At 40.1% G+C, this 25,807-nt stretch overlaps 3 protein-coding genes across 5 annotated transcripts; 2 read left to right on the plus strand and 1 right to left on the minus strand.

Annotated features, from left to right (window-relative positions):
• Positions 1-206: 206 nt before the first annotated feature.
• LOC103998723 (villin-3) lies at positions 207-13,922 on the minus strand. Of its 2 annotated transcripts, none has more exons than XM_009420277.3 (23): positions 13,768-13,922; positions 12,066-12,172; positions 11,119-11,218; positions 9,939-10,007; positions 9,596-9,838; positions 9,334-9,511; positions 9,114-9,246; positions 8,844-9,006; positions 8,041-8,188; positions 7,848-7,948; positions 7,578-7,733; positions 5,672-5,740; positions 5,509-5,577; positions 5,249-5,386; positions 4,995-5,123; positions 3,126-3,273; positions 2,983-2,993; positions 2,743-2,883; positions 2,500-2,625; positions 2,237-2,302; positions 1,157-1,475; positions 855-1,063; positions 207-779 (listed from the first exon to the last, which is right to left on the minus strand). In XM_009420277.3, exons 2-23 carry the CDS (start codon positions 12,119-12,121, stop codon positions 666-668), a joined length of 2,886 nt encoding a protein of 961 aa, XP_009418552.2. In that variant the 5' UTR covers positions 12,122-12,172; positions 13,768-13,922; the 3' UTR covers positions 207-665. The 2 variants fall into 2 exon arrangements, with proteins under 2 accessions (XP_009418552.2, XP_009418553.2); XM_009420278.3 differs by having other exon boundaries at positions 13,662-13,914.
• Positions 13,923-16,234: 2,312 nt separating this feature from the next.
• On the plus strand, positions 16,235-20,078 carry LOC135623763 (protein trichome birefringence-like 5). Its single transcript, XM_065127074.1, has 5 exons — positions 16,235-16,896; positions 18,367-18,559; positions 18,813-19,006; positions 19,132-19,287; positions 19,407-20,078. Exons 1-5 carry the CDS (start codon positions 16,391-16,393, stop codon positions 19,741-19,743), a joined length of 1,386 nt encoding a protein of 461 aa, XP_064983146.1. The 5' UTR covers positions 16,235-16,390; the 3' UTR covers positions 19,744-20,078.
• A 4,345-nt stretch (positions 20,079-24,423) lies between these two features.
• LOC103998725 (WRKY transcription factor WRKY51) lies at positions 24,424-25,807 on the plus strand. 2 transcript variants are annotated; one of them, XM_009420280.3, is made up of 3 exons: positions 24,424-25,133; positions 25,207-25,335; positions 25,419-25,807. In XM_009420280.3, the coding sequence occupies exons 1-3, from the start codon at positions 24,514-24,516 to the stop codon at positions 25,582-25,584; spliced, it is 915 nt and encodes a 304-aa protein (XP_009418555.2). In that variant the 5' UTR covers positions 24,424-24,513; the 3' UTR covers positions 25,585-25,807. The 2 variants fall into 2 exon arrangements, with proteins under 2 accessions (XP_009418555.2, XP_009418556.2); XM_009420281.3 differs by having other exon boundaries at positions 25,210-25,335.

The following is a 25,807-nucleotide window of genomic DNA, read 5'->3' on the forward strand; positions in this document are numbered from 1 at the left end:
TCATGAACATTATGTTTGGGGAATGAAAATAATTATACCTTTTTCAAGGAAAATAGAAGTACATCATTTTGCCAACTCCTATCGATAGGAGCAGAAGGAAACAATAGGTGAGACATTTGTCTGCACAAGTTTTCGAGTAAGAAAGAATGGATAAGATTGAACTCAGATAAGAGCAGCAATGAAGAGGTACTGAGAAGAAGAAGCTCTACACACAAAAGAATCAGGCTTTATTGAGCAAACAAGGTGCAAACTGGTTTCCAAACATAAATGTGTTTAGGCTATACTGTACACACATTTCATGCCCTTCGATTACATCATATGACATCATTTTTTTTTTGGACAACCTCTGTCTCACCTTTGAAACAATTCAGAAATGAACAAACGAAAAAAAAATTGCAAGCTCAGCAAAACAACCTTTGACGACGAAAAGAACACTCCGCACGACCAATAAAACATGGCTCAAACAAAAGAGAAAAATTGCTAAACCTGTGTTGATGGAGAGACTGCGATTTCGGACTCGAAGCAGCAAAAGAATACGATGACCGACACTGTCCCCTTGCAATACTAGGGGTTCTTGCCTGAACTAACTAAAAACCGGATGGGAGAAATCATAACTTGAACTGTACTAGAGTAGGATGCCAGCTGGATCTGGGGGTTTGGCAGTCCTAGAACAGCTGAAGGGCTATTTTGAGTCTGTTCTGCTTCCACTTGGGTAGTTTGTAGAAAGCTTCCTTTGTCATGCCGAATTTCTCTTTAAACTCCACGGAGGATAAATAAGTCTGCGATCGGAATAAAGGAATTAGACCTTGATGGAAGTTCCAGCTAAGCATCAGTCGATTGGATGGATAATATACCTCTCGCTTGGTTACATCAATATCTGTAACAGGATCCATGGATGCAGTTTTCAGCCTGTCATAGGGGAATATTGACAGCCCCTCTTCATCTTCAGCTTCACCCTCCTTTGCATCTTCCTGTATGGTGAGAGTTTCAATTCTATTGCTCATTGCGATCATGCTCTCCTTGGTGTCCGCTTCTGGTTTTGGCTTCATGTTCTCAGGGCTCACTTCAGCAAAAGAAATTCAAAGGGTTTAAAACGTCAGCACAGAGTGTATTCCTTGAAGACAAACCTATCCCTTCAGAAAATAGGATCACATACCCTTCGATACTTTTGGTATCATCACTTCCTTTGGCCGCTCGAAAGAAGAAGAAAGGGTGGCAATTGCTGCTGATTTTGCAGCCACCGTTGCAGAATCAGGTGACCCAGATTTCGGATAAAGTTTCCTAACTACTGGAGGAGGAGTTGAGAGATTCCTGGCATTTGGATTCTCAAAGTTTGCTGCCAGTGCATTAAATGCAGGAGATCTTCCTCTAACCCGAGCACGTTCAGGGCTGAAAGACATGCTTCTTGAACGCTGAGATTTCTCCGGCACTGCTGATCTCCCACTATGAGATGGTGCCACTCGTCGCTTGGGCTTCTGAGAGCAAGAGACGAATATCCAATCAGGAACTTCCCATATAAGTTTTTTCAGGAAAGAAAATCGAACATGAGAGACGAGGTATTATTAGTAAAGGAATATATTGTAAAAGAAAATTGCAAGAGTAGAAAGATTTGATCGTACTACCGGTTAAGACACATGGAAACTAGTAAGAACCAGCTTAGACATAATAAGATACCAATATTTTTTTCATCTAGCCTTGTAGCTTTACAGTTGCAGAATCTGGCATTGTATTCTTTACTCAATAAGACTTGGGGAGTTTGGCTAAAGAATTCAGGATAAGGATATGTTGTAACTATTCCCTAGTCCACCAAGTCTAAAAGCACGTTGAGGCAACAAAATAAACTTGCATTGCTGAAAAGAAGAAAAGGACAAGTTCTCCCTGTTGGCGATCATGCAAGCTTGCACTGTTGAATAGGGCAACAAGTTTGGCAAGTTCTCATAGACAACATTTCAGAATATTGTATTTTCTCTTCTACAACCAAACAAAAGCATGAAGCAATGAAGAACAGAGCATAACTAGGACATCATCCTTATAACCAAGGAGAGGATTCACATGAATATTTTCCTATGACCTCTAGTTGCTCTATCACCAACTTGAGTTACAGCTGGACATGACACCTATGATTTCGTGCCCATGCTGTCACATGACCAGCCCATGGATCCTTGGAAGAATGAGAACTCACTGACATATGTAATCTATCAGAGAAATCTACCAGCTGAAAGGATTTGTGACTTACATCTGATGTTGGAGTTACTCCACCTCTCACGATTGCTAGCTTCCTCTGGAAGGAATTACCATGCATCTGAAACAAAAAAGAAAAAGGGAATTCATTAGGTGCTTGTTATATACCTAATTGACTTTTGAGCTACATCCACTAATATCTAATTGACAGGCCATACAAACCTCCAGAGGATGCAGCAAAAGCAAGTTAAAAACAATGTCAATAAAAGGTTATCAGTTGATAATTTAAAGTATTCAACTTTACATCCAAATCCTTACCGCTGATTTTGCAGAGTCCCAGTTGAAAAATCGAGTGAAGAATGGAGGCTCACTTCCTTCCATAATAATGAACAATGGAGTCTCTCTTGAGAGATTTTGCATAAGAAAATCTTGTTCAATAAATTTCTGGTTAAAAAGGCATATAGAAAGACAGACATGAGGATCAAAAAGAAAGGTTGTTAACTATGATCGCAAAAGGCAAGTAGTAGAAACAAAAATTGCAAAAGGACAAGTACTCAATACCTCTCCAATGTTCAAAGCTTGCAATCTGGTTTTTGAGTCCACCTGTTGTCCAACCCAAACAAAGATGTCTGAACGACAGTCCAGAACAAAAATATCCTCCGTCATCAAATCATCTTGAGTGAAGTTAAAAACCTCTGTCACCTGAAAAGACAGCACAATGCATTTGACAGCTTAACAACCACAGTAAACAAGTGGATCAAAATTTGTAAAAGAGGTTTCCAGAGACTTCACACTACACACCTTCAGAGTGCCTTCAAATTTGCCACACATAGCATCATAAGTTGGTTTGACACACAGAACATATAAAAATTTAGCAACACATGCAAAAGAACTATATGAAAGTTAAGGAAATTAGATAGATAACAGTACCACTGACTTCCTACCTTTTGAGAAAGTACATGAGAACAGGTGGGGATCACTTTCTTGTTCTTTTCCAATTTTCTGACTGGGATATTCAGATTTGCCTCCCAGTAGGCTCCAGAATTGTTCAGTTTCTGTTCCCTCTTTTAGTGGTTTTGTCTGAATATTTGGCTGTAAACGTTGACAAAACATACAAGTAGTTAATACATAATAACAGCATCCTCCCTTCTTCCTTTGCAAATAAACTCATAGAACCTAGGTAAATCTGAATCAACAAAATAAATAAAAGCAGATCTTCAGAGAAGTGGCTAAACTCAATCCATAGGCATTTTACGCTCTGAAAAAATAAATTCCACTAACATTTTCAATTAATATGGCATCCATAGAAACCTATAAAAAAAAAAAAAAAAAAAAAAAGCCAGAACATAGTGTAATGACTTTTCTGATGTACTTCAGCAATAATATTAGAACACTTAGTTATGATTACCAAGAAATTTGACATATATTAATAACACCCAATTTATTAGATAAACCACCAGACTAACTTTAGTGGATGTCATCACCTAAACATACTCGATCCAGATATCAAATTGATCGATTAATCAAACACAATGTTTCAAAAATAAAAATAAAAATGTTTTAAAGAACTTGGATGTCTTAGTTATAAAAATTACTTTGACATTAGTTTTAAGTACATATTAGCATTTTTAATGGGCAATTAAAATTCCATGTACAACTCTTAGTTATTTCTACTAGTAGACATCATAAGCTATAAGCTAGAGGACTTGGGTCCATGGATATGTGCATGAAACAAATGGTTATTAATTCAACTCTAATAACTACTTTAAGCTGATGATTGTTTTAGAATGTAACATCAAATTAATTTAGTCTAGAATTGTTATGTAAAATTATAAAATATTAACACCGCTGCATGGCTCTGATTGCCAAAGGCCCCAAAACAGTTGGGCACCACAGCATGTGATGGTTGTATATCATGCCTTACGATTATCATATACTAGCTCAGTTGCAAGTTGCAACTAGATCATAGTTACAGACATATGGTCCACATGAAAGACATTTCTTTTTATATGTTTCTAGTCAAACGACTTTTGCAAATAGGAAGCTTCCTTGATTTATCAACCTCCCAAAATTAATTGAAAAAAGATGCATGTTCTTATAGCAGTTATGTAACACCTACAAAATCTAAATCAATACAGGATACATGTAGGAACCTGATAAATGGTGCCAGTGGGGCATAAATTCAAAAAACAAAACAAGACATAAACAGCTAACCATATGGCAAGACATATTTAGCTTGCATGCAACAGAAGACTACAAGAATCACAGGTTTCCACATCTATATAACAATCCAGCTATGAAAGGGGGGAAGATTGGCTCAGATCTTTAGACAAGTTCTCCAAAAGGAGTATGTTATTTGGGTTTGTTGTGGCACACTCTTAAGAGAATTTGGTTAAGAGATGGGTGATGGAGAACTTAAGAGATAAAAATTTAATCATTATGTACTAGTTGGCTGCAAAATCAAGTAACAAAAACTGAACTGGTTGCTTCCAGTTATGTCCAGTTGAACTGTTATCTGCGAGGTACAAGATGTACCCCAATAAAGATTTGAGGATCAAGAGCATGCACAAGAATTTTAATAATGTACTCACTTAAATCTAAAAAGAAGGGCATTGCAGATCATGGTTTTGTGGAGGTTTGAATATATAAATCATAACTTACAGCTTCCTGCAAATTCTTAAAATGATTATAAAAATATAAAGACAATGGTAATTAAGAAGTAATTTTTGATTTATTCATATGCTAACAAAGCATATAATTTACCACAAAAAGGTTACAAGACCGATACATATATTAAGCAGAACTTGACAAACCTTAATCAGATCTAGCAATCTCTCAGCTAGCTCTTGGTCCACAGAGGTGGCCAGGCTTCCAAACCATGTGAAAACAGTATCAGCACTATGTAGTATATAACAGTAAGATGAGTTCAAAGATGACGCTACCTGATCAAACAAAGAGCATGAAGCTTTATCATATATAAAGAAATTACTTGGATGAGTATAAATAATATGAAATATCTTTCTTTCAGTAAGGAAAGCAATTGAAACAGAGTTTATGCAAAACATACAGGTTCGACTTGTATCGCTTGCATGTTTTCTGGCCCAGAACCTTGAACTCGGAAAAGAGCAACACCATCCTTTGAGTATGTCTCATCAGCAATAGTGTTTTCTGCCACAAAATTCTTATATCCAGAGCTAAGACCACCCTGCGAATTCAGCATACAAGCTTAAAGAAAGTTATCAGACTTGGAAAGGAAAAGTGCACCAAGAAGAACCAGTTGCAAAGCAAGAGTCTGCTCCTAGAGAAAAGATTTCTGTGCAAGTAAACCTTGTATGCTAAGAAGCTCTGGAAAATAGAGAAGAATTGTATGGGTTCTTTTCCTTCATAAAGACGAGCCTAGGAGTACATAGACAGGAAATGGTTAGCTCTTTTGAATTTAATATAACAGTGATCTGCATAATTTCAACATTAGTTGCAACTGACAGGTCACCTGAACAGCCTGCGACTTTAGAGATTCAACCGTCTTTCCTGCAAGTGAGATAGCTGCAGTCCTGTCCTCCTGCATAGAGTTGCTTCAGATTACAACAAATACTAGTGAGCTATAAAACGTGTGGTTGATGATTTCTTCACTATTCCACTATTACCAGTTGCTTGTTTAAATGATGAGGTGCATAATTCAAAATGGCTATCAGAAAAGAGACCATTTTTAAATAAGCCACAAAGAGTTAGAAGCTAACTGATGTTGTTATGACACAAAGTATTTCAGTCATCATGATTTGTCAACCATGAAGTATTTGATCTGACTTAAGACATAAACTTATGGTTCTTAAGTAACTCATCCAGGTCAAACCATGCACAATACAAGAAATGGAGGAATCAGCATGAAATAATGCAACAACATTGCCAAATCAATGTAATCGACCTTATTAACCTTTACATTTAAAGAAAGCATATAAATGCCTAGCACATTGATTTATTCAAATTTTAACTATTAGATTTTGAGTAGTTCAGATTGCAATAATCTCATACATCCAGAATGCATCAAGTTTTCAGAAAACAGAAGATGCACTAGAAATGACCTTCATGGCTTTGTGACTAGAAAATATTCTCTTCTGCCATGCATCAGCTTATCTGCTTGAATCCTTTCCGTTGACTATAAAAATTTCTCTTTCTACCATGCATCAGCTTTCTGTTTGAATCCTTTCCGTTCCACTAAATCTCATTTGTTACCTTTAGTTACTCAATATTTTTGTAATTGTTCCCTTGCCATTGTTTTGTTTGGAACATTCCTCATCCTTTTTTACCATCTTTCAAGTTCATTATCCTCTCATCAGCCCTAAGCATATTCTCTGGAGGCCCTGATGTCTTGTTTACATTGATGACCAATTTCCTATGTTCCCAGTATATTTTCTACAACACTAATAACGTAAACCCCACCACCAAATTGCTACATCACTCCATCTCATAAAGGATGATAAAACTCTATAAAGATTTGCTACAGCAAACCTCATAGTCAACCATACCATGTATTTCCAATAGAGATACTTGCCCATCAGAATCTATAATCCTATTAACAAGGCAGTGAATTATATTAGTTGCTTAAGAAGGACCAAACACATTACCATTCACCATAAGACCCCTACTATTTTGAATCAGCTTCATGAATCTTTTCCACCAATGAGCTTTATTGAGGGTAACACAGTAGACAAAGTAAGAAACTTTAAATGTCTTTTAATTGTTCTAAGAAAGTTGGATCTTCGCCTATACTTTCTTGCATCACCAATCTGAACTGATCCTTCTAAAAATATTCGGATCTTCCTCTTGACTTCCTTGCACCACCAATCTGAATCGATCCATTATTCCTAACACTTCATGAAAATAAAATCCATCTTAATATATCTTTACATATTTATCTCAACATTTTCATCTTAGTGACACTAACATTTTGGATATACTGTTTCACAACAGCATTCCAACCCATAAAGCATAAATCGCCTTGCAATTGTCTTATAACCTTTTTATACTTTTCATCTCAAAAATTGTTGTTTCTTTTCCAAAAATCTCTTAATTTGCATACCTTCAAAGATAAAAATAAAGAAACAAAAACTGCAGTATAGGAGAATAATCATAACCTATGAGATGATACATAATATAAACGACCAAAAATTATACAGATATGCTACAAGAATTTGGAAACAAATAAAAGAATGAACTTTGCCACAATGAATATCTAGTCCAGCAAAAATCACTATTCTTGCACAAAAACATTAATTCTTTTAGCAACAGTTTAGCTAGTACAACATCTTAATCTTAAGTACAACATCCCATGTTCAACATCAACATTTTCTAGGACATACTTGGAAAAATATGTGCAATGAACTTCTCGCAAAATTTACCTCAATGCTCTTCTTCCCAAACCAAGTACCAATAAGATACTCCTCTTTATCCTCCCCAGGATATGTATATTGAAAAATATAGCAATCTCCACTATAAAACTTAGACTGCTCAGATGGTGGAAGAAGAGTCTTCTCCTTGCCATTTACACGCCAAACCTGTGCATTAATTTGAAAATAGGCTTAGGATACATTTAAAAGCACAACCTGCAAAGAGACACCAGCCTTTTTATGGAGATAAATCTGAATAAGGACAAAGAATTATAACAGCACCTGTAAATTTCCAGTGCAGTCAATATATGGTTGAGGTTCTTCTCTCGCAGGAGCAGCTTTTGTGAGACCCTTAACATTTAGTCCTTGGCGTCTAAGAAGAGCTACAGAAGGAAACAACAGCCTTATAGCTTGCACAACAAGATCTTTATCTAGATCCAAAATATTTTTAAAAGTTTGGGTGTCATCAACTAACCTGCAACTTTGCCCCTTCCATCCTCAGATACAGCCACTTCAGTTTTCTGTGTCCACTTATCAAACTTGGAGCGAAATGATACAGTCTCAAAACCCTCGATTATGCGAATAAAATGAGCATGTGGTCTGGCAGGTTCACGTAGTAATTCCTGTATGCTATATGTGCATTAACATATAGAACCCACAATGAATTGAAATTAAAGTTTCTAAAAGGCCTTTGAGATTCTAAATGGAATTTTTCAAAAAGCAAGTTGTTTGTGGCCAAGAAAACAGGCTAAAAGATAAGTTACAGTGAATAGAATAGGCAAATCACACTAACGATACATGAAAATCAAATCAGCGCAACTGGTCCTTTCTCTTCATTTTTAGCACCTCTGATGAACCTGCAATAGGGATTCACCTCCACAACCATTCAAAAGAACCACCCTGACTTTCAAATATGGACATATAACCTAAAAACCACCTCCATGGTTTCACTATGGTTGGCCCTAATGGCTCCTCACAATGCTGCTGCCATTGTCCTTGGTGGATTCCACTACCTTTGCAGGGCCAAGACTTAGTGCCCACACAACACAGGAGGCCAAATGGAAGGTTGAATATTGCTCACCTCCGATTGGCCAAAGTATGACGCACCACTTATAACTTCCAAAAGGACCCTGATTTTCTTAAGGAGGTGGACGTACTATATGCAAAGGAATCATGTCAAGACTTTCATTTCACATGTATGCAGGTGAGATTACACGAGATTACACAAATGATGCCCAAGAGAATAAAAGATGAAACTCAAGAAAGCAATGAATTTACTTCTGCTGCGGATGTTGCACTTTTCCTCTCCTCAAGAGATGTGTTTCTGCCCATCCATATATAAACTTCAATTCCACAATCCAGCAAGTAGCATTTATTTGTATCTAATAAGTCCCTTGTCAATGAATCAGCTTCAACAGGCAAAGCTTGCCCTTTCACAACACTGAAAAGGAAAATGGTTCTATCAGTGATGTGCATCAAGTAATTCTGTTACAAGTTGATTCTATGGTTAACATGAAACTCCAGAAATGTGCCTTGATAATGAATTACCATAGCAGTTTTGTGGAGGAGGGCTCAAATTTTTTATCTTCTTCAGATGCTGCCTTTCGTGGAAGAGGAGCAAAGCCACCAAACAATCCCCAAAACTCTCCAGCCTCCGCATCAGCCATCAACTTCCCATCCTCTATCAATTATTCACCAAGTCAGAAAGACTAAAAAGTCTTTTGTTGTCAGTAAAACCTCACATCAGAACTTTCAAAAGAGAACTTACCGACAGCTGCCACTTCGGACTTCCCCTCATGGTAAGTATCCTTGAGATGTTGTACAACTTCAAGAGCTTTAGCTCTCTCTTGTATAGATGAATTAGATCCATTAAACTGGAAAATTTTGGACTTTGTATCCAGGATGAATATGTCATCATGATTAAGAGATGATCGAGCAAAAGGAACCTGATGATAAAAAAACTTAAAAATATTAAGTGAGATTCTTCCACTACATAATTTCAAATAAGATTAGTTACACAAATGACTTGCCTCTTTGACATGGACAACATGTTTTCCTCTGCAAACAAATAATCGTGTGGTGTGCTCTTGCTCATTAATTTCAGTATGTTTGAAACCAGATGAGACCCCACCTTGCTGTGGTATAATGCAAGGTTTGAAATAAGAGAGGAATTTCTCAGTCTCATGGCCTTGTATTTCACGATATTGAACAGCACGGCTCCCAAGGGCTGCATCTAGTTCAACAGTTTTAATAGCAGCAGTTCCAGCTTCGTCCTGTAGACATTAATGTTTAAGACCAATCATTGACAACATTATTCTTCAAAAAGTAGTAGTTCAAGCAACAATATATTGAATGTATGGACTTCCATCTGACCTGACTAGTATCTTTACCAAGCCAATAGTGGATGTCATGACGAAGGGCACCACTTTTTAAGGCAGTTGTCTGTGCAAAGAACAAAGATTCAATAGCTTCAACATTTGATAAACACTGATCTCACAAAATGTAACAGTTTGGAAAAAGTAAATATAGAATCGCAAAGTGGTAAAACAATATATGTAATAATATGTCTAGTTCCTTGAGAACAAAGAGAATTTTGAACTTTACATCCTGAAGAAGACACTATTAAGCATGGGGTAAATTGACAACAGGTAGGATACTCACAAATTTCACCCAATTTGACTAACTACCTAGGCATCCCAAACCCAAAACCAACCTCGAACCCGACTTTTGTCACCTAGTAGACTACTGAACTCAAACCAAACCCAATTAAAAGGTAGCCGAACATGATTTAAACAGGTTCAGGTAGACTCAATTACCTGAAGTACCAACCCACAGGGCTTAAGAGTGTTTGTAAGATGACTACCAAAAATACAATGTGCTGTCATTACCATAAAATATTAGGAATGCCAACAGCACTGGACCCATGAATTTCATCTATTTGAATCCAAACCTGTCTCTGTACCGATTTTTCTAGTCAAACTCATCACAAACCTGATTAAAGGGAACCCAAACCCAGTTTAAGCTGCTCAAGTATATTCAGATATTCAAAAAATCTTGACCAGACATCGTTCCTATTGGCATGAGGCATGTTCAGTAATTATTCTCAAATTATTGACCTTACAGCATAATAGATTGAAGAAATTGCAAAGACCAAGGAAAGAGGAGACACCATGACTTGACAGTTAACAGTAAAATTCCTCCTATGAGCTGCACCAAAATCATGTTACTTTATCCACAAAATTGAAAAATACTGAATGGAACAACTGCAGACTAAATGAACAAAAGTACATACATACAACTTAATGAGAATGGCATATTGCATTCTCTCGTGCTATTTTTTAATATAGTCACAAACTTAATAAATTAAATTTTTTTAACCCCATCTTCTCCAACTTGCCTTAACTGTTTCTTTTCTAGAGAGAAAAAAAACCTTAAGAGTGTACAAGCATGATCTCAGATGATAGTCTAAGTTCATTCTCATGAATCTACAGAAAAAATACTGGCAACAAATAAACGACAGGGTCAGCATTTCTAGAAAAGACTAATAAATAACCTTTAAAATGATGTATGAATCTCCAGTAAAGAATTTTCCATGGGAAGAACTTGGTACAGGGACTGGGCAAAAATTCTCGATTCGCCATATCTCCAATCCACTGTTTGTTGTTAAGGAAATAAAAAGCCAGTACATAACACCATGTGAAGAACCATGGAAGGCTAATAACAGCAACAAATAGACAAATTTTCAATAACATATACCACCTTTACCTGCAGGGTACAACATACTACTATTTAGCTATACCGTTTTTATGATTATCTTGCTGAAAAATGTGCACTAGAACAGCTTTAATCTGGACTCAGCCTTAAAAGTCTCCAGGTTCAGGATCCACTTGATGAGAACTGCAAATGCTTTTCCACTGCATTAGTTATTCTACACAATCTTACCACTCTTCAGACCATATATTTGATCTGCTTCCTCCAAAATGTTGTACAATTTTATTTTCAGGCAAGTCAACAATTAACCTATGCAGTTTCCATCTCAACATGGCATCAAGCATTGAAAAAAGAGCCTAGAATTCCACAACCTTTTCATTTACTTGTATCCTAAATTTAGGGTACAAGATCAAAGGCCAAAGTCGATTCAAACCATTATTGATGATAATCCAATGCAAAAAAACTTTAGGGTACAACTTTGATTAAATTCATGTTCAATTATACAATCAGATGGACGCGAGACATTTAAGAAAGTTCCATCATTTTATAAATTAAGTCTCATCAATCAAGTTAGTCTGCTCTCAGATTTTTGGACCATGTTAACTACATTTCTCTTATGATTTCTTCCAGGTTTTTGGGTAATCTTAATCATAGATGTTGATAATACCAACTCTTCTATTTTGTTAATTATTACGATATCCTTACATATCTCAGATTAAACAACAACAAAATTGGAAGGTGAACCAACAGAGAATTAAGTACGATAAAAGGAAGCTATTGTGAGGATACGCCTTTTGGCCAGCTCCTTGAAAAGCTGAATCAACATTCTTCATGGAGACAGCCATACTAGAAGTGCTATCTAATGGTTTCGGCTTCGAGTCAACAGCAGCAGGATTCTGCATAAAGACAATCAGAGATAGGCATTAGCCCAAAGCAAATCAAGCAATCTAACTTATCACACTTGCTAACTAGACAACATGATGAGTAACTATATATATTCTCAGCGAATAATCATCTCAAACAAATTTCCAATGTGCATCACTTTCCAAATCTGTATATGATTTTAAAAAATATATGGTAGTTTCCTCAGAAGTTTTCATTTCTCTGAAAATCAGTATTACATGCACTTAAAAGAGAAAAGAGGATCCTTTCTTTTTTTTCGGACAACATGTTATAAGAAAATAGTTAGCATCAAAATATAATGCATAACTAAAAATCGACACCACAGTAAAAGGTAAAGAGATACAAAGATCTGTAATAAGCTTGCTCTGTCAAAAAAACTGTTTTCCCATCAAATATGCAAATTGATCAAGCATTTCCATGAAGTTATATGTCAAAATGAAGTTATGTACACAACAACATTCATGACAACTGGTTGGAAACTTTATAACAAGAAAAACAGTCTTTAATGAGAAGTATTCACCAAGAATGATTGCAATTCAGCACTGCACTTTTAAGTCATAAGGTCCACCACAAAAATACACTAATTCAAACAAGCAGACCAACGGAAGAAAGTAAAAGAAGAGAATAATGAATGTCACGTCTAAATATGTCAGACCATGTACATGTAGGGAATCAATAAAGAACATACATCAGCAACATGATGGGCAATATTTGTTCATCATGCAATTGGAGATTATCGTCAAAAATTCCAAGTTAAAACCTCCAGAGCACTCATATTTAAAGAAATAATTCTTTAGAAAAAATGCAAATTCCTTGGAGACCCAACAATGACTCGTTGTAACGTGCATTGGAATCACACAAACACAAACAGATGAGATATAGATAACATCATAACATTACAGACTTCAGATTGCGCCAGCATCAAAACTTCAGGAGGATCATACAGAAAGATAGACTCGGACAGATTCAATAATCTTAAGAGCAACCCTATAGACCAAATTAATCACCGAGCCATCAAACAATCGATCATCTGAAATTTCAGAAACCAATCGAATTCAGGAACTTCCACATCGCAAACAACACAAAACTCGCAAGAACAAGTTTCAGACGCGTCTTGTGTCAAAACACGAGCTAAGCGGCTCGAAAGACGATACTTTATCAGAAGAATTGAAGCGAATTCCAACCCCAGCACCCTCAAACACAATCACGCACGCAGAAAGAACATCCAAACATGCGAATAAAAACCAATCCGCCTCTTCACCTTAGACGGAGCCTCACGACTTGCCATCGCCATACCCAATAAACAAGCACAGAGATCAATTCAGAAACCAGATCGGCCCCTGAGCCGGGAGAAGACCTCGGGAACGATCAGAAAAAATATATAATTCCGTCGCTTTCTCCCGAATCAGGGGTGCGACGGCACGACCCATCTAGAACAGGAGAAGTGTAGGAGTAGGGCAAAAAATCAGAGAAAAATCGCACCTTTGATTACTCAAAGCAAGAAGCGATGACGCCACCACCTATCGACAACCATTGAGCGAAGGGGCAAGTGGTAGGGCAAAGAATAAAAAGGGAAGAAAAACCGCACCTTTGCTCGTTCAAAGCGAACGGCGCGACCGACTCGAGGATCGGACAGGGAGGCACGAAGCGAACCCTACCGAGCAGCTCGATCGATCTCCACGGCCACCGTTGTCGAAAGAGAAATAGTCGCCACCAAACAGCCCAAAATAATATTAAGGGAGAGAGAGAATGATAGGGGAAGGCGTGCCTGTCACTATTTGGATCCCAAAAGCATCGCCGTAAGTAATAAAATATTAAATTACCCAGACGTATTACCCGAGTTACGAACGGTTCTATTGTGGCTCCCACACTATCGACCAGTCAACAAGTCGGTACCTTCATCGGTACACGAATTCCGTCCGTGTCTGTTCCAGAGGTCACACAGGCACCATGATTAATCGCTTCGAGAGTGGGGCCCGCAACGCGTGTGCGCTGTTCGACTCCGTCTGAGATCTTACGTGGCAGGTCCCGGACCGTCGGTTCGGGAGGATGCATGCACGGCATCTCCATTTGGTTCGAGGAATCAGATGCCTCGTGGTTGGCGCCTGATCGGGAACGCCGAGAGCGAGGCGGTCCGGTCGGACCCGCTCGGGCTCCCGCGAGACCGGATTACGAGACGGACACGCCAAATCCCAATCCCGGGAAGCTCGTCAATCAGCTGTTCCGTCCACGACAGCCGTCTGACCACGTGTAGCGTCCGAGCAGGTTCCCGAAGTAGGGACCGCCCCAGCCACGTGTTCACTCCAACAAGACGACACGTCGTACGGCAGCCTAGCTGGATTATTCATGTCGCTTGTGGTCGGTTTAATATCCCCAAAAAAAGAGAAAAGAAAGAAAACTCCGAAGTATTTCTTTAATTATTTTTCACTCGTCATATCTAATTTTAGAAAATATTTTTCAAAATAAAATTGATTTATTAATTCAAATACCTAATACGATCGATGTTTATAGCGTCAGCACTCAAAATATAGGAGAGCAAATCAGGCAAAGACAGATATGCTTGAATAAGCATATTTTTGTCTACCAATCAATACATTGATTTTCCACGTAAGAAATATAAAAATAAAAAAATGAGATAAGCATATCAAAAATACATCGAAGGCTAAAAAAATCATTAAAAAATATTTTTTTTTGACATTATTGGAAGGGATTAAAATAATGATTTGAGAGTCTTTTGCGTACTAAAAAAACGTTCATCCCCTCAAAAAAAATTACTTATTCTATAAAATATTTTCACTATAAAACATATGGAAGTAAACGATGATATACTCTTTAAGTACCTCTCAAATTTTTGGAATCTAATCGATTCGCGTGTGGGTAAAATAGGTCATAAAAAAATAATAATCAATTAAAAAATAGTGAACTTGATCTAAGTGGTTCAACATTTTTTTTTTATTTACGTACATTAATTTTTAAAATTATAAGTATCGTTGAGTTAATCTAACACTTCTTTTTTTTTTCGTCCTTCCTTCCGTCGTCTTCTTGCTACTAATGTGACCATGAAATTATAGGAAGAAAACGAAACAACACCGATAAATGATAAAATGCTTAATGCATTTTTTATTTAAAAATATGAAAGAGATAAAAAAAATCAAATGTTGTGTTATTCAAAACTCCAATTATTACATCTCTTTTTTATCATTTTATACCTTATAAATAAAGAGAAACAATCGAAATAATCGAGAAAAAAAAATGTTTCATTTTGAGGATACTCAAAAGAAACGAATATAATGGAGATAGTTGGAGCATATAGCTCAAAGGATTATGGCAGATAGATATGAACTATAGTGTCTAAGGGTTTGATTTCTTCATCATCCATAACTTTTCCTTTTTGGAATGACCTTTCATAAAAAGATCCTTTTAGGGGTTTGATTTCTTTTTTTGAATTGACAAGGGAGAGTAGAAAAATCAAGAGAGAGAAAGAGGACGCAAACTATGACTTTTTTAGGCTCTATCTCTCCTTGCTCTTCCTCTCTCTCTCTCTCTCTGATAATTTTATTGCCTCTTCTGTTCTCTTCTTCTTCCTTTGGAATTGGTTGAGCATTATCCTCCTACTTAATATGAGATGAGATGGTGTCCTTTTAATGTGTATATGATGTTGATATTAATAAAATATCTCCATTATGATTTAATTTGATTTTTAAAAAAATAAAATTATTATTATTATTTATGTATATTAAAAATAGAATCACATGAGCCTTGTGATCATATCGGCTCCCATTAGATGTACACAAAGATCCAAAAGAACTACTATGAATCAACTAGGTTTTCTCTCACGTTGACTTGACTCTCTATGTTGACTTGTGCTCCGCGTGTTTGACTATTAGATTTGCCGTTGGATTCTGTGTCTCACGAGTTCTAACGTTCTGAAGCCCTTCAGACAACACATGTTTTCCGAATTTTCGCAGCAGTTTTCGCTAACAAGTGCTTCGGTCCAAAAGTGTTTTTATTAACAAAAACATTGTTGCAAGAAAATAATAGGAAGACCGGCGGGAGATCCGGTCACCGACTCCCTTCGTTCTACCTCCTGTCCGAAAGCGCTAAGAGATAGGGTCCGGAAGGGTCGGGTCACCGCTTTCCTTTCCGCCCCCTTTCCTCCTCTCCACACAAAAGAGACGAACCAGCATGCGCTTCTCCTCCCGTCGCCGCCGATGGCTCCCTCCTCGTCCTCCTCCTCCTCCTCATTTTCGCTTCTCTCCCATGCCAAGCGCCGCCGCAACGTCGCCGTTGCCGCCGCCTCCTCCGCTGCTGCGCTCCTCTCCATCTTCCTCCTCGTTATCGCCCCCCAGCGCGCCCTCAAGTCCCCCCTTTCCCTCGTCTCCGACCTCTCAATCTCCCCGTCCCCTCCCCGTCCGCGATCGAAAGCCGCGAGCTTGGCGCAGGTGCCCGCGGATAAGCCGCTTTCCGAGGCGGAAATCTCCCCGTCACCCGAAGTCGCGGTGGAGCCGCCTCCCGAGGCGGAAGAAGCCAGGACGCATGAAGAGAGGTGCGATCTTTACCAAGGGAGATGGGAGAGAGACGAGGAGGGGCAGTACCCGCTGTACCAGCCTGGTTCTTGCCCGTACGTGGACGAGGCCTACAGCTGCCACGAGAACGGCAGGCAGGATCGCGGGTACTTGAGATGGAGGTGGAAGCCTGACGGCTGTGACCTTCCGAGGTGCCATCCACACCGTCTTCTTGCTTCTTTTTCTGATCATTTTCTTCGCATTTACTCGAGTTTGGTAGCCAAACTTCCTAAGATTACAAATATATGATAGCAAAATGTAGGAAATATTGAAACATGTCATCTTTTTCGAATTATTAGAGGGTTTTCTAAAGGCCACATATTCCAAAATTTCATCTTTGCTCCTCTTTCTTTTCCCCTACTATTTTGTTGTTTTGGCCATTGGAAATAGTATGAAGCTGTTGCTAAACTAAGTAATCATATTCACATGATGTGAAATTTTCACCTAAATTTTTTATATCGAGCTTCTTCCAAATTCACACATGAATGCAGGGGTCCTGCTCCTGTTGATAGATGGATCTTAAATGGAGATGATCTTGGTCCTTTCCTAAAAGGCCTCCTTTTGGGTCTTTTTTTCTGTAAGCACAGATGGGAGAAAGAATCTTAACACTTCCCCTACCGTGTGGAGGGCCGATTGCATAAACCCAACATGTGGCAAGACCATTGGATCTTTTGCTCTAGCACCATGATAATTTTTTATCAATGCTATTGCATCTAAAAGCTTAATCCTTTAGATGAGACTTCATCTATAATTTTATATTCTTGACAATATACTGTTTTAAAACACATTTCTTCACCTTTTTGAGAGTTTTGCTGCATCACTGGTTCAACTTGTTGATCAAATTCTGGGAGAATATTTTGGGTGGAACTGTCATAACTACTAAATGACTTACTCTGATCCATGAGAGAAAAAAAATAATATATATATATATATATATATATATATATATATAGATGAGGACATGCCAAAGTAGTCATTTGAAAAAAACAGAATCACGGCTGAGAAGATCTTGACGAGATGAATGGTGAAAATTATGTTGGAACTTAAAAGCTTTTGACATAAAGGAGTAAAATCTGAAGCTGACATGGAAGACACTATTAAATTTTAACATAGAGCAGAAAAAATCGATACTGACAAATTAAGTCAGAGCCTGGAAAGAAAATTAAATATCCTACTTAAATAGATACCCAACAAGCTTAGAAGTATTTTCTGAAGTCAAAAGGAATCCTAATATTCTATATTGTTTCTTATGCTTCTATAGACAAACCAATCTGCTTACTCTTCGAGATTGATATGACTCTGACCTTATTTCCCTTTTGTTTAGCAGATATAATTTAGCCACTCTATTGATGTTCCTAGGTCTATATGAAGAAAGGAATGACTTCTTTATCCGTCATTAATAGTTCATTCTCTTTCATTTTTCTTCTTTTTTGTCCTTTTTCACCTTATGCCTTTTATGTTCTTGTGCCATGTAAGTGTAAACTATTAAAATTCTAGGTTCAACATTATAGTTTTATTTCCTCTTCAATATTCACAACCTTCCAGTAGAAGGATTTCCTTTATTGTGGTTATTTTCATAAGCAGTTTCTTCTTTTCCCATTGTCCTTTTACTTTATTCATAGGTTTAATGGAACAGACTTTTTGGAGAGAATTCAAGGTAAAAGGTTGATGTTTGTTGGAGACTCCATGAACCGAAACCAGTTTGAATCGATGCTGTGTCTCTTGCGAGAAGCGCTGCCTGATAAGAGCAAAATGTACGAGACCCGAGGTTATAAAATAACCAAAGGACGTGGGTACTTTAGTTTCAAATTTGTGGTATGCCAACTTCTCTTCTGCTTTCATTTATATGCTGCATTATGTTGATCCATCTTCCAATGTCATAGATCACTTTCAAGTCTCCAGAAAGTCTATATATTACATCTTATGCACGATGCTTTTATATATTCAATTTTGTGTCAACTAATGTTTAAATTGAGAATTTCGATGGTTAATTTCACTTTTATTCTTAAGACCTAAAAGTTAGTCAATAAAGGACTGTAAATTATTTCTAATATGCAGTTCTTTGCAGGACTATGATTGTACAGTGGAGTTTGTTCGATCCCATTTTCTTGTTAGAGAAGGAATACGAGTCAATCGACAGGGTAATTCAAACCCAATTCTTATGATAGATCGAATCGACAAGTCAGCCAAACGTTGGAAAAGAGCCAACATTCTTGTCTTTAACACTGGTCATTGGTGGACCCATGGGAAGACAGCAAGAGGGTAAATCTGTGCCTTTGATTCTATTTATCTTTTATTGATGTGTCAAGTTGTTTTATTCAAAGTTGCCAGTTTTACTGCTGCTCTCATGGCGTACATTTGGTAAATTAATATTTTTGATTGACCAGGAAGAATTACTATAAAGAAGGTAATGTTCTTTATCCACAATTTGATGCAACCAAAGCATATAGGAAAGCCATCAAGACTTGGGGAAGATGGATTGACAACAATGTTGACCGATCTAAATTAATCATTTACCGTGGTTACTCTGCTGCTCATTTTAGGTGCTTAACTTCTGGCCTATCTATTAGAAATAGCACTTTCTTTTCTTTTATCCTAATAGATTTTGCATTAGAACACTCCATTTTCAAGTATAAGCTCCTATCGACCTGTCTTTTCTCAGAGGCGGAGACTGGGACTCTGGTGGCACATGCAATGGAGAGACAGATCCTATCAGAAGCGGTGCATTTCTAGATAATTATCCATTGAAGATGAAGATAGTAGATAAAGTTATTAGTAGAATGCATGTTCCAGTTGTTCTCTTGAACGTGACAAAGCTGACCAACTACCGTAAGGATGGGCACCCTTCGATTTATGGCAAGAAGCTGACTGATGGGGCAAAGGTGTCCAAGAGGCGGCAGGACTGCAGCCATTGGTGTCTTCCTGGGATTCCTGACTCATGGAATGAGTTGATCTACGCGACTCTTGTCCTTAAACAACATCCACATTTCTTTACATAGATGACGGTTTGTCGTCATAGCCGTTGTTACCCATCATGATTCGTATCAAGAAGCTTATGTGCATGCCGAGACGAGAAAACAGATGTAGATGTTCGCCTGCTGATTGAAAAGCTGCTTTGGGGAGGCCGAATGTTCTTGAGAAAGCTCTTTTCACAGCTGCAGTGCTGATTGTGATCAGGGGTACCTCTTTTTTGTTTGATGTTAGAGATAGTGTTCTATTTTATATACATGTTGTTCAGGAGAACCAATTGTTGTGTCCATAGTCAAAGTTGTGTATGTAAAATAATGCATAAATGATTGGATAAATCGAGAACATATACAAAGATATTCTTATATGAGGATGCAAAGTATTTTGTGATGAGGGTGGATGGATGTAAAACCACCCAAAAGAATAGATGCCTGTCTTTTACTAAACATATTTGCAAATTATCAATTGATAGTGCATGTGAAAATTATATATACTTAATCCTGAATCTTAAAGGAATCATCATGCATAAATATGGTATTGTGAGGGTGTAACTCTCTCTGTCTTCATTTGGTTGAGTGTAAACAAATCTTGTGCTTGCAGAAGCCATGCTGAGCTTACTTCAATAGTAAAGAACCGACTCGATCAACATCGGTTCTGATTTGATTTGGTCGAATCGAATTATGATCATGCTTATTAAAAAGGTTTGTGGGTCAGGAAGTTGAAATTAGTGAGAGATGCCTTCGCTTGTAATCTAAGTTAAGAGTGATGCAGTTACAACCAAAAGAACAACTGGAGAGATGCATCAGATCACACTTCATTTGCATGGATGAGATTGATGACCCCCTTGCAGACAAATCCCGTCTGATGTACATACATCTTCAAATGAATGCTTTTACCAACTTAGCACGAACAATTACACCTGCCAACACCATCTGAAACTTCCATGCCTGAGATCTGTAAACCTTAATCATGAGAGCAACTTGTTTAGGCTATGATTTTACTGGAACATATTACTAGTTAGCATGCCAAGTTGATCTGTTGCAAACAAAATGGGGGCAATGGTGACCCAACAGTGAAGAACAGTGAGCAGATCAGCTGTTGATTGTGCCGCTGACATAGAAGAGAGCATATAAACCAATGAGCTATGAATTATCACAAAAAGTTAAGATTTATTGTAGAAGAGATCTCAAAACTCCAATTCACATCCGATCCTCAGTTGTATTACCTTCACACAGAAGAAGATGAACAAAAAGAACTAAAACAGTATAACCTCTCATGGCTTCCATGCTCGCGGGGAAGACGAGACATCAACGAGGAGAATTCGATCAACCTACTCGAATTTTCTTGTTCATCGGCAGCGGAACAAAGATGGAGGCGAGATCGCTCGGCACCGGGTAATATCCGTCCGGTGGAGGGGCTAATCTCCTCTTCACAGGCCGAGGCTTCCTCGGCGGCGGCGGCGGCGGGCACACCAACATCAACGCTTGCTTGACTGCAGGCTGCCCCGACGACCTCGGTGTAACGCACTCTCCCTCTTCGTCGCTCGCCGACTTGGAGGAGCTTTCTGACGTCGTTGTTGGCTTGACACCGATCCCGGGAGTCTGAATTGGTGGGAGGCTTCGCGTTTCCCGATCTACGAGCTCGAACCCCATCGCTCGATGCCTGCGATGTAACGTAGGACAGTCTTACGGCTATGGGGAACTCAAGGCGTGAATATAAGGAGGTGGTGGGCACGTAAAGAAGATGGCCACCACAGCAGTAGCTCAAGGTGGAGAACGCGAGCAAGCATGGGTGATCATTGGCTTTGGCAATGGGAGATGTGAAAAGAGGGGAACAGAATTATATGGTGAGGTAGCGTAAAGAAGAAAAATACTCACTGAGAGAGAGAGAGGAGAGAGAGTGATTCAGCTCATTCTCTCAGAAAGGCCAAGGAATTCAGCAAACAGCGGGAGATTGATGCCAAAAGCAAAAGCTGTTCACTTTCACATGGCATTTGCTGGATCTAAAGGTGTTTACATCCTTCTAAGCTTAATATAATTAAACCTTATTTCCTCTACAGTCACAATGCCAGCATAAGTGAGTTTACCATATCATTTGAGACTCATGTGATCTCAATGCAGAATAAATTTGATGTGTAATGGTTGATTACTGCAGAGGGCACTTGATATTCCTACTAATATGTAGATTTCTTTTGATGTTGAGAAAAGTGGTGGAGGGGAAGAAGGCATGAAGGAAGTAATCTAATTGGTGACAGGCTTCTTCTTCATTGCATATATTTTAGTTGTTGAGGAAGATAATAGCTTTCCCATCTTCTCCTTTCTGCTGTCAATTAAACTTGTTTGTCCCTGCAAGATCAAGTATTGGAGAATATGTTTGGGTCATAGCAATGACTGCTTACCTTTGTGGTCTTCCCCACTACTCCACAGACTAAAACATAAAGGAAGAGATAAAGAGAATGAGAGATCATATGAACAAAAGGGACTGCTTTGGTCAAATTTTGTCAGGGCCAAATGAATTCTACTGTAAGAAGTTGGAATTGTAGCCTGTCAAGTATTTTAGAGAAGGGATGGCATCCTGCAATTAAATGGAAACTAAGCTGATATAATTTCTGTAATAACACTATCAGAAGGCAAAGAAGTCCCAGATTACAATGCACAATTAACTGTCAGGAATCAAGAGAGGAGTGTGTTACAAGAAAAGGAAGCCTATGAAAGTAGAAAGTGTAGTGAGACAACAAAGGCTACACTCAGGTGATATTAATAAAAAGAAAGTACAATTAAAGTAAGATTCATGAAACCTCAATAAAGATTCATTATCTAAGAAGAACACAACACAAGATCCTTTCAGAGGATTAGTTCCAAGAACATAGGTTGTCAGTCAAAGAATCAGATTCATAGACAAGAAAAATGAGGCGCAGTAGTTTCATGTTAAAGTATTCAACAGAATCCAAGAACATTAAACTAGTTTAGACTTCTCTTCTTCTCTCATCACCTAAAAAGTATGAAGAGAGAGAGAGAGAGAGAGAGAGAGAGAGAGAGAGAGAGAGAGAGAGAGAGAGATTGCAAAAGGAAATCAAGAAGGCAACCTCCCTCACTTTTGCTTTTGATTTAACAGTTGAGGACTCAACTCATACTGCAGTAAGGTGAGTAGCTTCACATGCTCAACATCATCATCCACATGGAACAAAGAAAAGATGGAAAAGAAAGAAACAGTAGTGATACATTGACACTGGAACTCACTACATGACATCTACTCCAATCTCCTCCTCTTCATACCCTTGAGCATTATGCCAAAAGATATGGAATCTTCATGAACTTGGAAATCGTAGGATTTGGCTGATGAGCCATATGGCACTTGTGAAGCAGGATTCGGTATGTTACTCACTGTTTAGATGATCAAAGAACTCCATTTCTGGTTAGGATCTTCTTCTCTCACTCCAACCCTCTACCAAGGAAACTGCACCATTGCATGCCACAACAGCGGGATAAACCTCATCCGATGCCTAGAAATCTTGTAACCAGCAGTTTTCTTCTTTCTTCTTCCATGTGAAGGTCTCGTTTCAGTTAAATATGTCTTCATGCATGGAAACACGTAAACCCTACTCGAGAACACTCGCGATTTCCAAGTAGGTGACATGTTACCATCTGTGCGGAAAGCGAGAGGAGGAAGAAGAGATCATATGATCCACAATTATGGCTTCCGTTCTGCTAAAAGCAGCGCAAGTGGTGCGCACAGATCCCCATTCTCCGGTGAGGAAACAGCTCCGAGCAACACTGCGAGTTGAGCTCATCATCATGGCCGCGAGATGATGTTAAGGAAACACGACCCGTGTGGGCCAACCCAACACCTGACAGATTAATGGACTCGGCCCATGTGGGCCACCCTCCATTCTGACCTACCCGGGTTGTTTGCACCCACAGACGTGCATAACCTCATCCTATTCGGCGTGTGGGACCCACACCTGGGAATCATCCGACGGCGCACAACGCGGACACGAATCCCGGAGGTTGATGCGCGGATCCGACGACCGGCTTTCTCACGTCACCGCGCCGTCGAGGTGCTGTTCCTCGTTTGACTTCCCGCTTCTGCATCGCTGCTTCCTTCCTGACCAAGTAAACGAACAGGCCAAAGGAGTCAGCTTTAACGATTCCCTCCACGCGTCAGCCCTGCGGGCGACGACGGGACACGTGGGCCCCGCTGCCACGCCCCTTTTCGAGGAAACCTCTCTTCCGGTCAACCCCTTCCCGCTCCTTGCACCGTCCGATGCCTCCCCCATTGATCCAACGGCTCCTATAGACCACCGGCAGCTTCCGGTTACCAGGGTCAAACCAAAGTTTAATCCATTAATCCCCAGGTTGGAATTAATTATCTGGCTGACCCAATAAAAAGAAGGTTAATAGCATGCATGTTTTCATTTCAACGAGCGTTCAAAGTCCACGATGAATCGTTCAAAGGGTTGACTTGCGAGCCAGAGCACGATGTTTCCATTTCTGCGTTCTTGTTTACCGGGTCGCCTCCAGAAAGTCCACCCATTGGTCGGTTCAACTTCGAGATGGAGCGTCTGATCTATATCTCCATCGAACGTGGACCGTCGGATCCGAACACACGGTTGCGCGTATTCCTTGTTGAGCCGGTTTACCGGTGACCATCGCCGCTCTCTCGGCATTATAAATCCTTTTCTATCCTTTGCTTTCGAAGACTTAATCGCTTCTTCTTCTTCTTCCTCTTCTACTTGGAGGTATTCTAAGTTCGGTTGGATCTGAAGCTTCTGCGGTGATTGCACGAATCTTGGGGAATCCCTGATGGCCGTCGATTCGATGGGCTACCGGAGGATGGACGACCAGATCGCGGTCCGGGAGGCGGCCGACGTGGGGCTTCGCACCCTGGAGCGCCTCGTCTTCCAGCTCTCGCACCAGCAGCCGCCGTCGGACTGCCGCGAGGTCACTGACCATACCATCGCCAAGTTTAAGAAGGTCATCTCCGTCCTGAACAGGACCGGCCACGCCCGCTTCCGCCGCGGCCCGGCCCAGCCCGCCTTCGTACCCCCGGTGGAGGAGGACCCGGCCTTGGTGCCAGCGGCGCTCTACCACCACGCGCCCGCTCCTCCTGCGCCGGCGCCGGTGCCCCTCCCGCAGCCCCCCGCGGTTCCGCGGGCCGTGACCCTCGACTTCACCAAGCCGAAGGAGAGCTTCAGCGCCTCGGGGACGGTGTCGAGTTCGTCGCTCACCGGCGACGGCAGCGTCACCGGCAAGCAGGGCTCCTCGATCTTGGTTCCCGCCGCCGCGGCCTTCGCCGTCTCCGCCGGGAAGCCGCCGCTCGCGTCGTCCCACAAGAGGAAGGCCCCCGAACACGCCCACCCCCACTGCCCCGAGGACGCCAAGCAGGCGGCCCCCGCCGGCCGCTGCCACTGCTCCAAGAAAAGGTACGTCCCCTCCCCCTTCCCAGCGCACGATATCGGCTCTACGCGTGCATCCGCTAACGTGCGCCTCCTTCAGCAGGAAGAACCGGGACAAGAGGACGGTGCGCGTGCCGGCGATCAGCTCGAGGAACGCGGACATACCGGCGGACGATCACTCGTGGCGCAAGTACGGGCAGAAGCCCATCAAGGGCTCTCCCTACCCGAGGTAACAGAAGCCCCCTTTTCTCTCTCCCTCCACCCCATCCTCCCCCGTCCGATCGCCGCCGCTCATCTGCTTGTTGCTCGCAGGGGGTACTACAAGTGCAGCAGCGTGAAGGGGTGCCCGGCGCGGAAACACGTGGAGCGCGCGCCCGACGACCCGACGATGCTCATCGTGACGTACGAAGGGGAGCACCGGCACGGCCAGAGCAGGCCCGGCACAGCGCTGCCCGTCGCTAACGCGGCGTCTGGTTGACTTCGCGTTGACCGGCGTTCTGCTCTGTAGTGTTTGGCTCCTTTTTTTTCCCTCTCTTTCCCCTTTTTCTTAAAATAGTTTTTTCGAGTTGACTTGTAAAAAGACAGCAAAGGAGATGTTGACCTTTGACCAAGGAAATAGCAAGTTTGGTCCATCTACTGTAGCATAACATATGAATCCATATCATGGTAACTCAATTAGTTTGCCAAAGACATGAATTCCA

The sequence above is a fragment of the Musa acuminata genome, chromosome BXJ2-9, assembly GCF_036884655.1.
Source record: "Musa acuminata AAA Group cultivar baxijiao chromosome BXJ2-9, Cavendish_Baxijiao_AAA, whole genome shotgun sequence".
NCBI classification, from domain to species: Eukaryota; Viridiplantae; Streptophyta; class Magnoliopsida; order Zingiberales; family Musaceae; genus Musa; species Musa acuminata.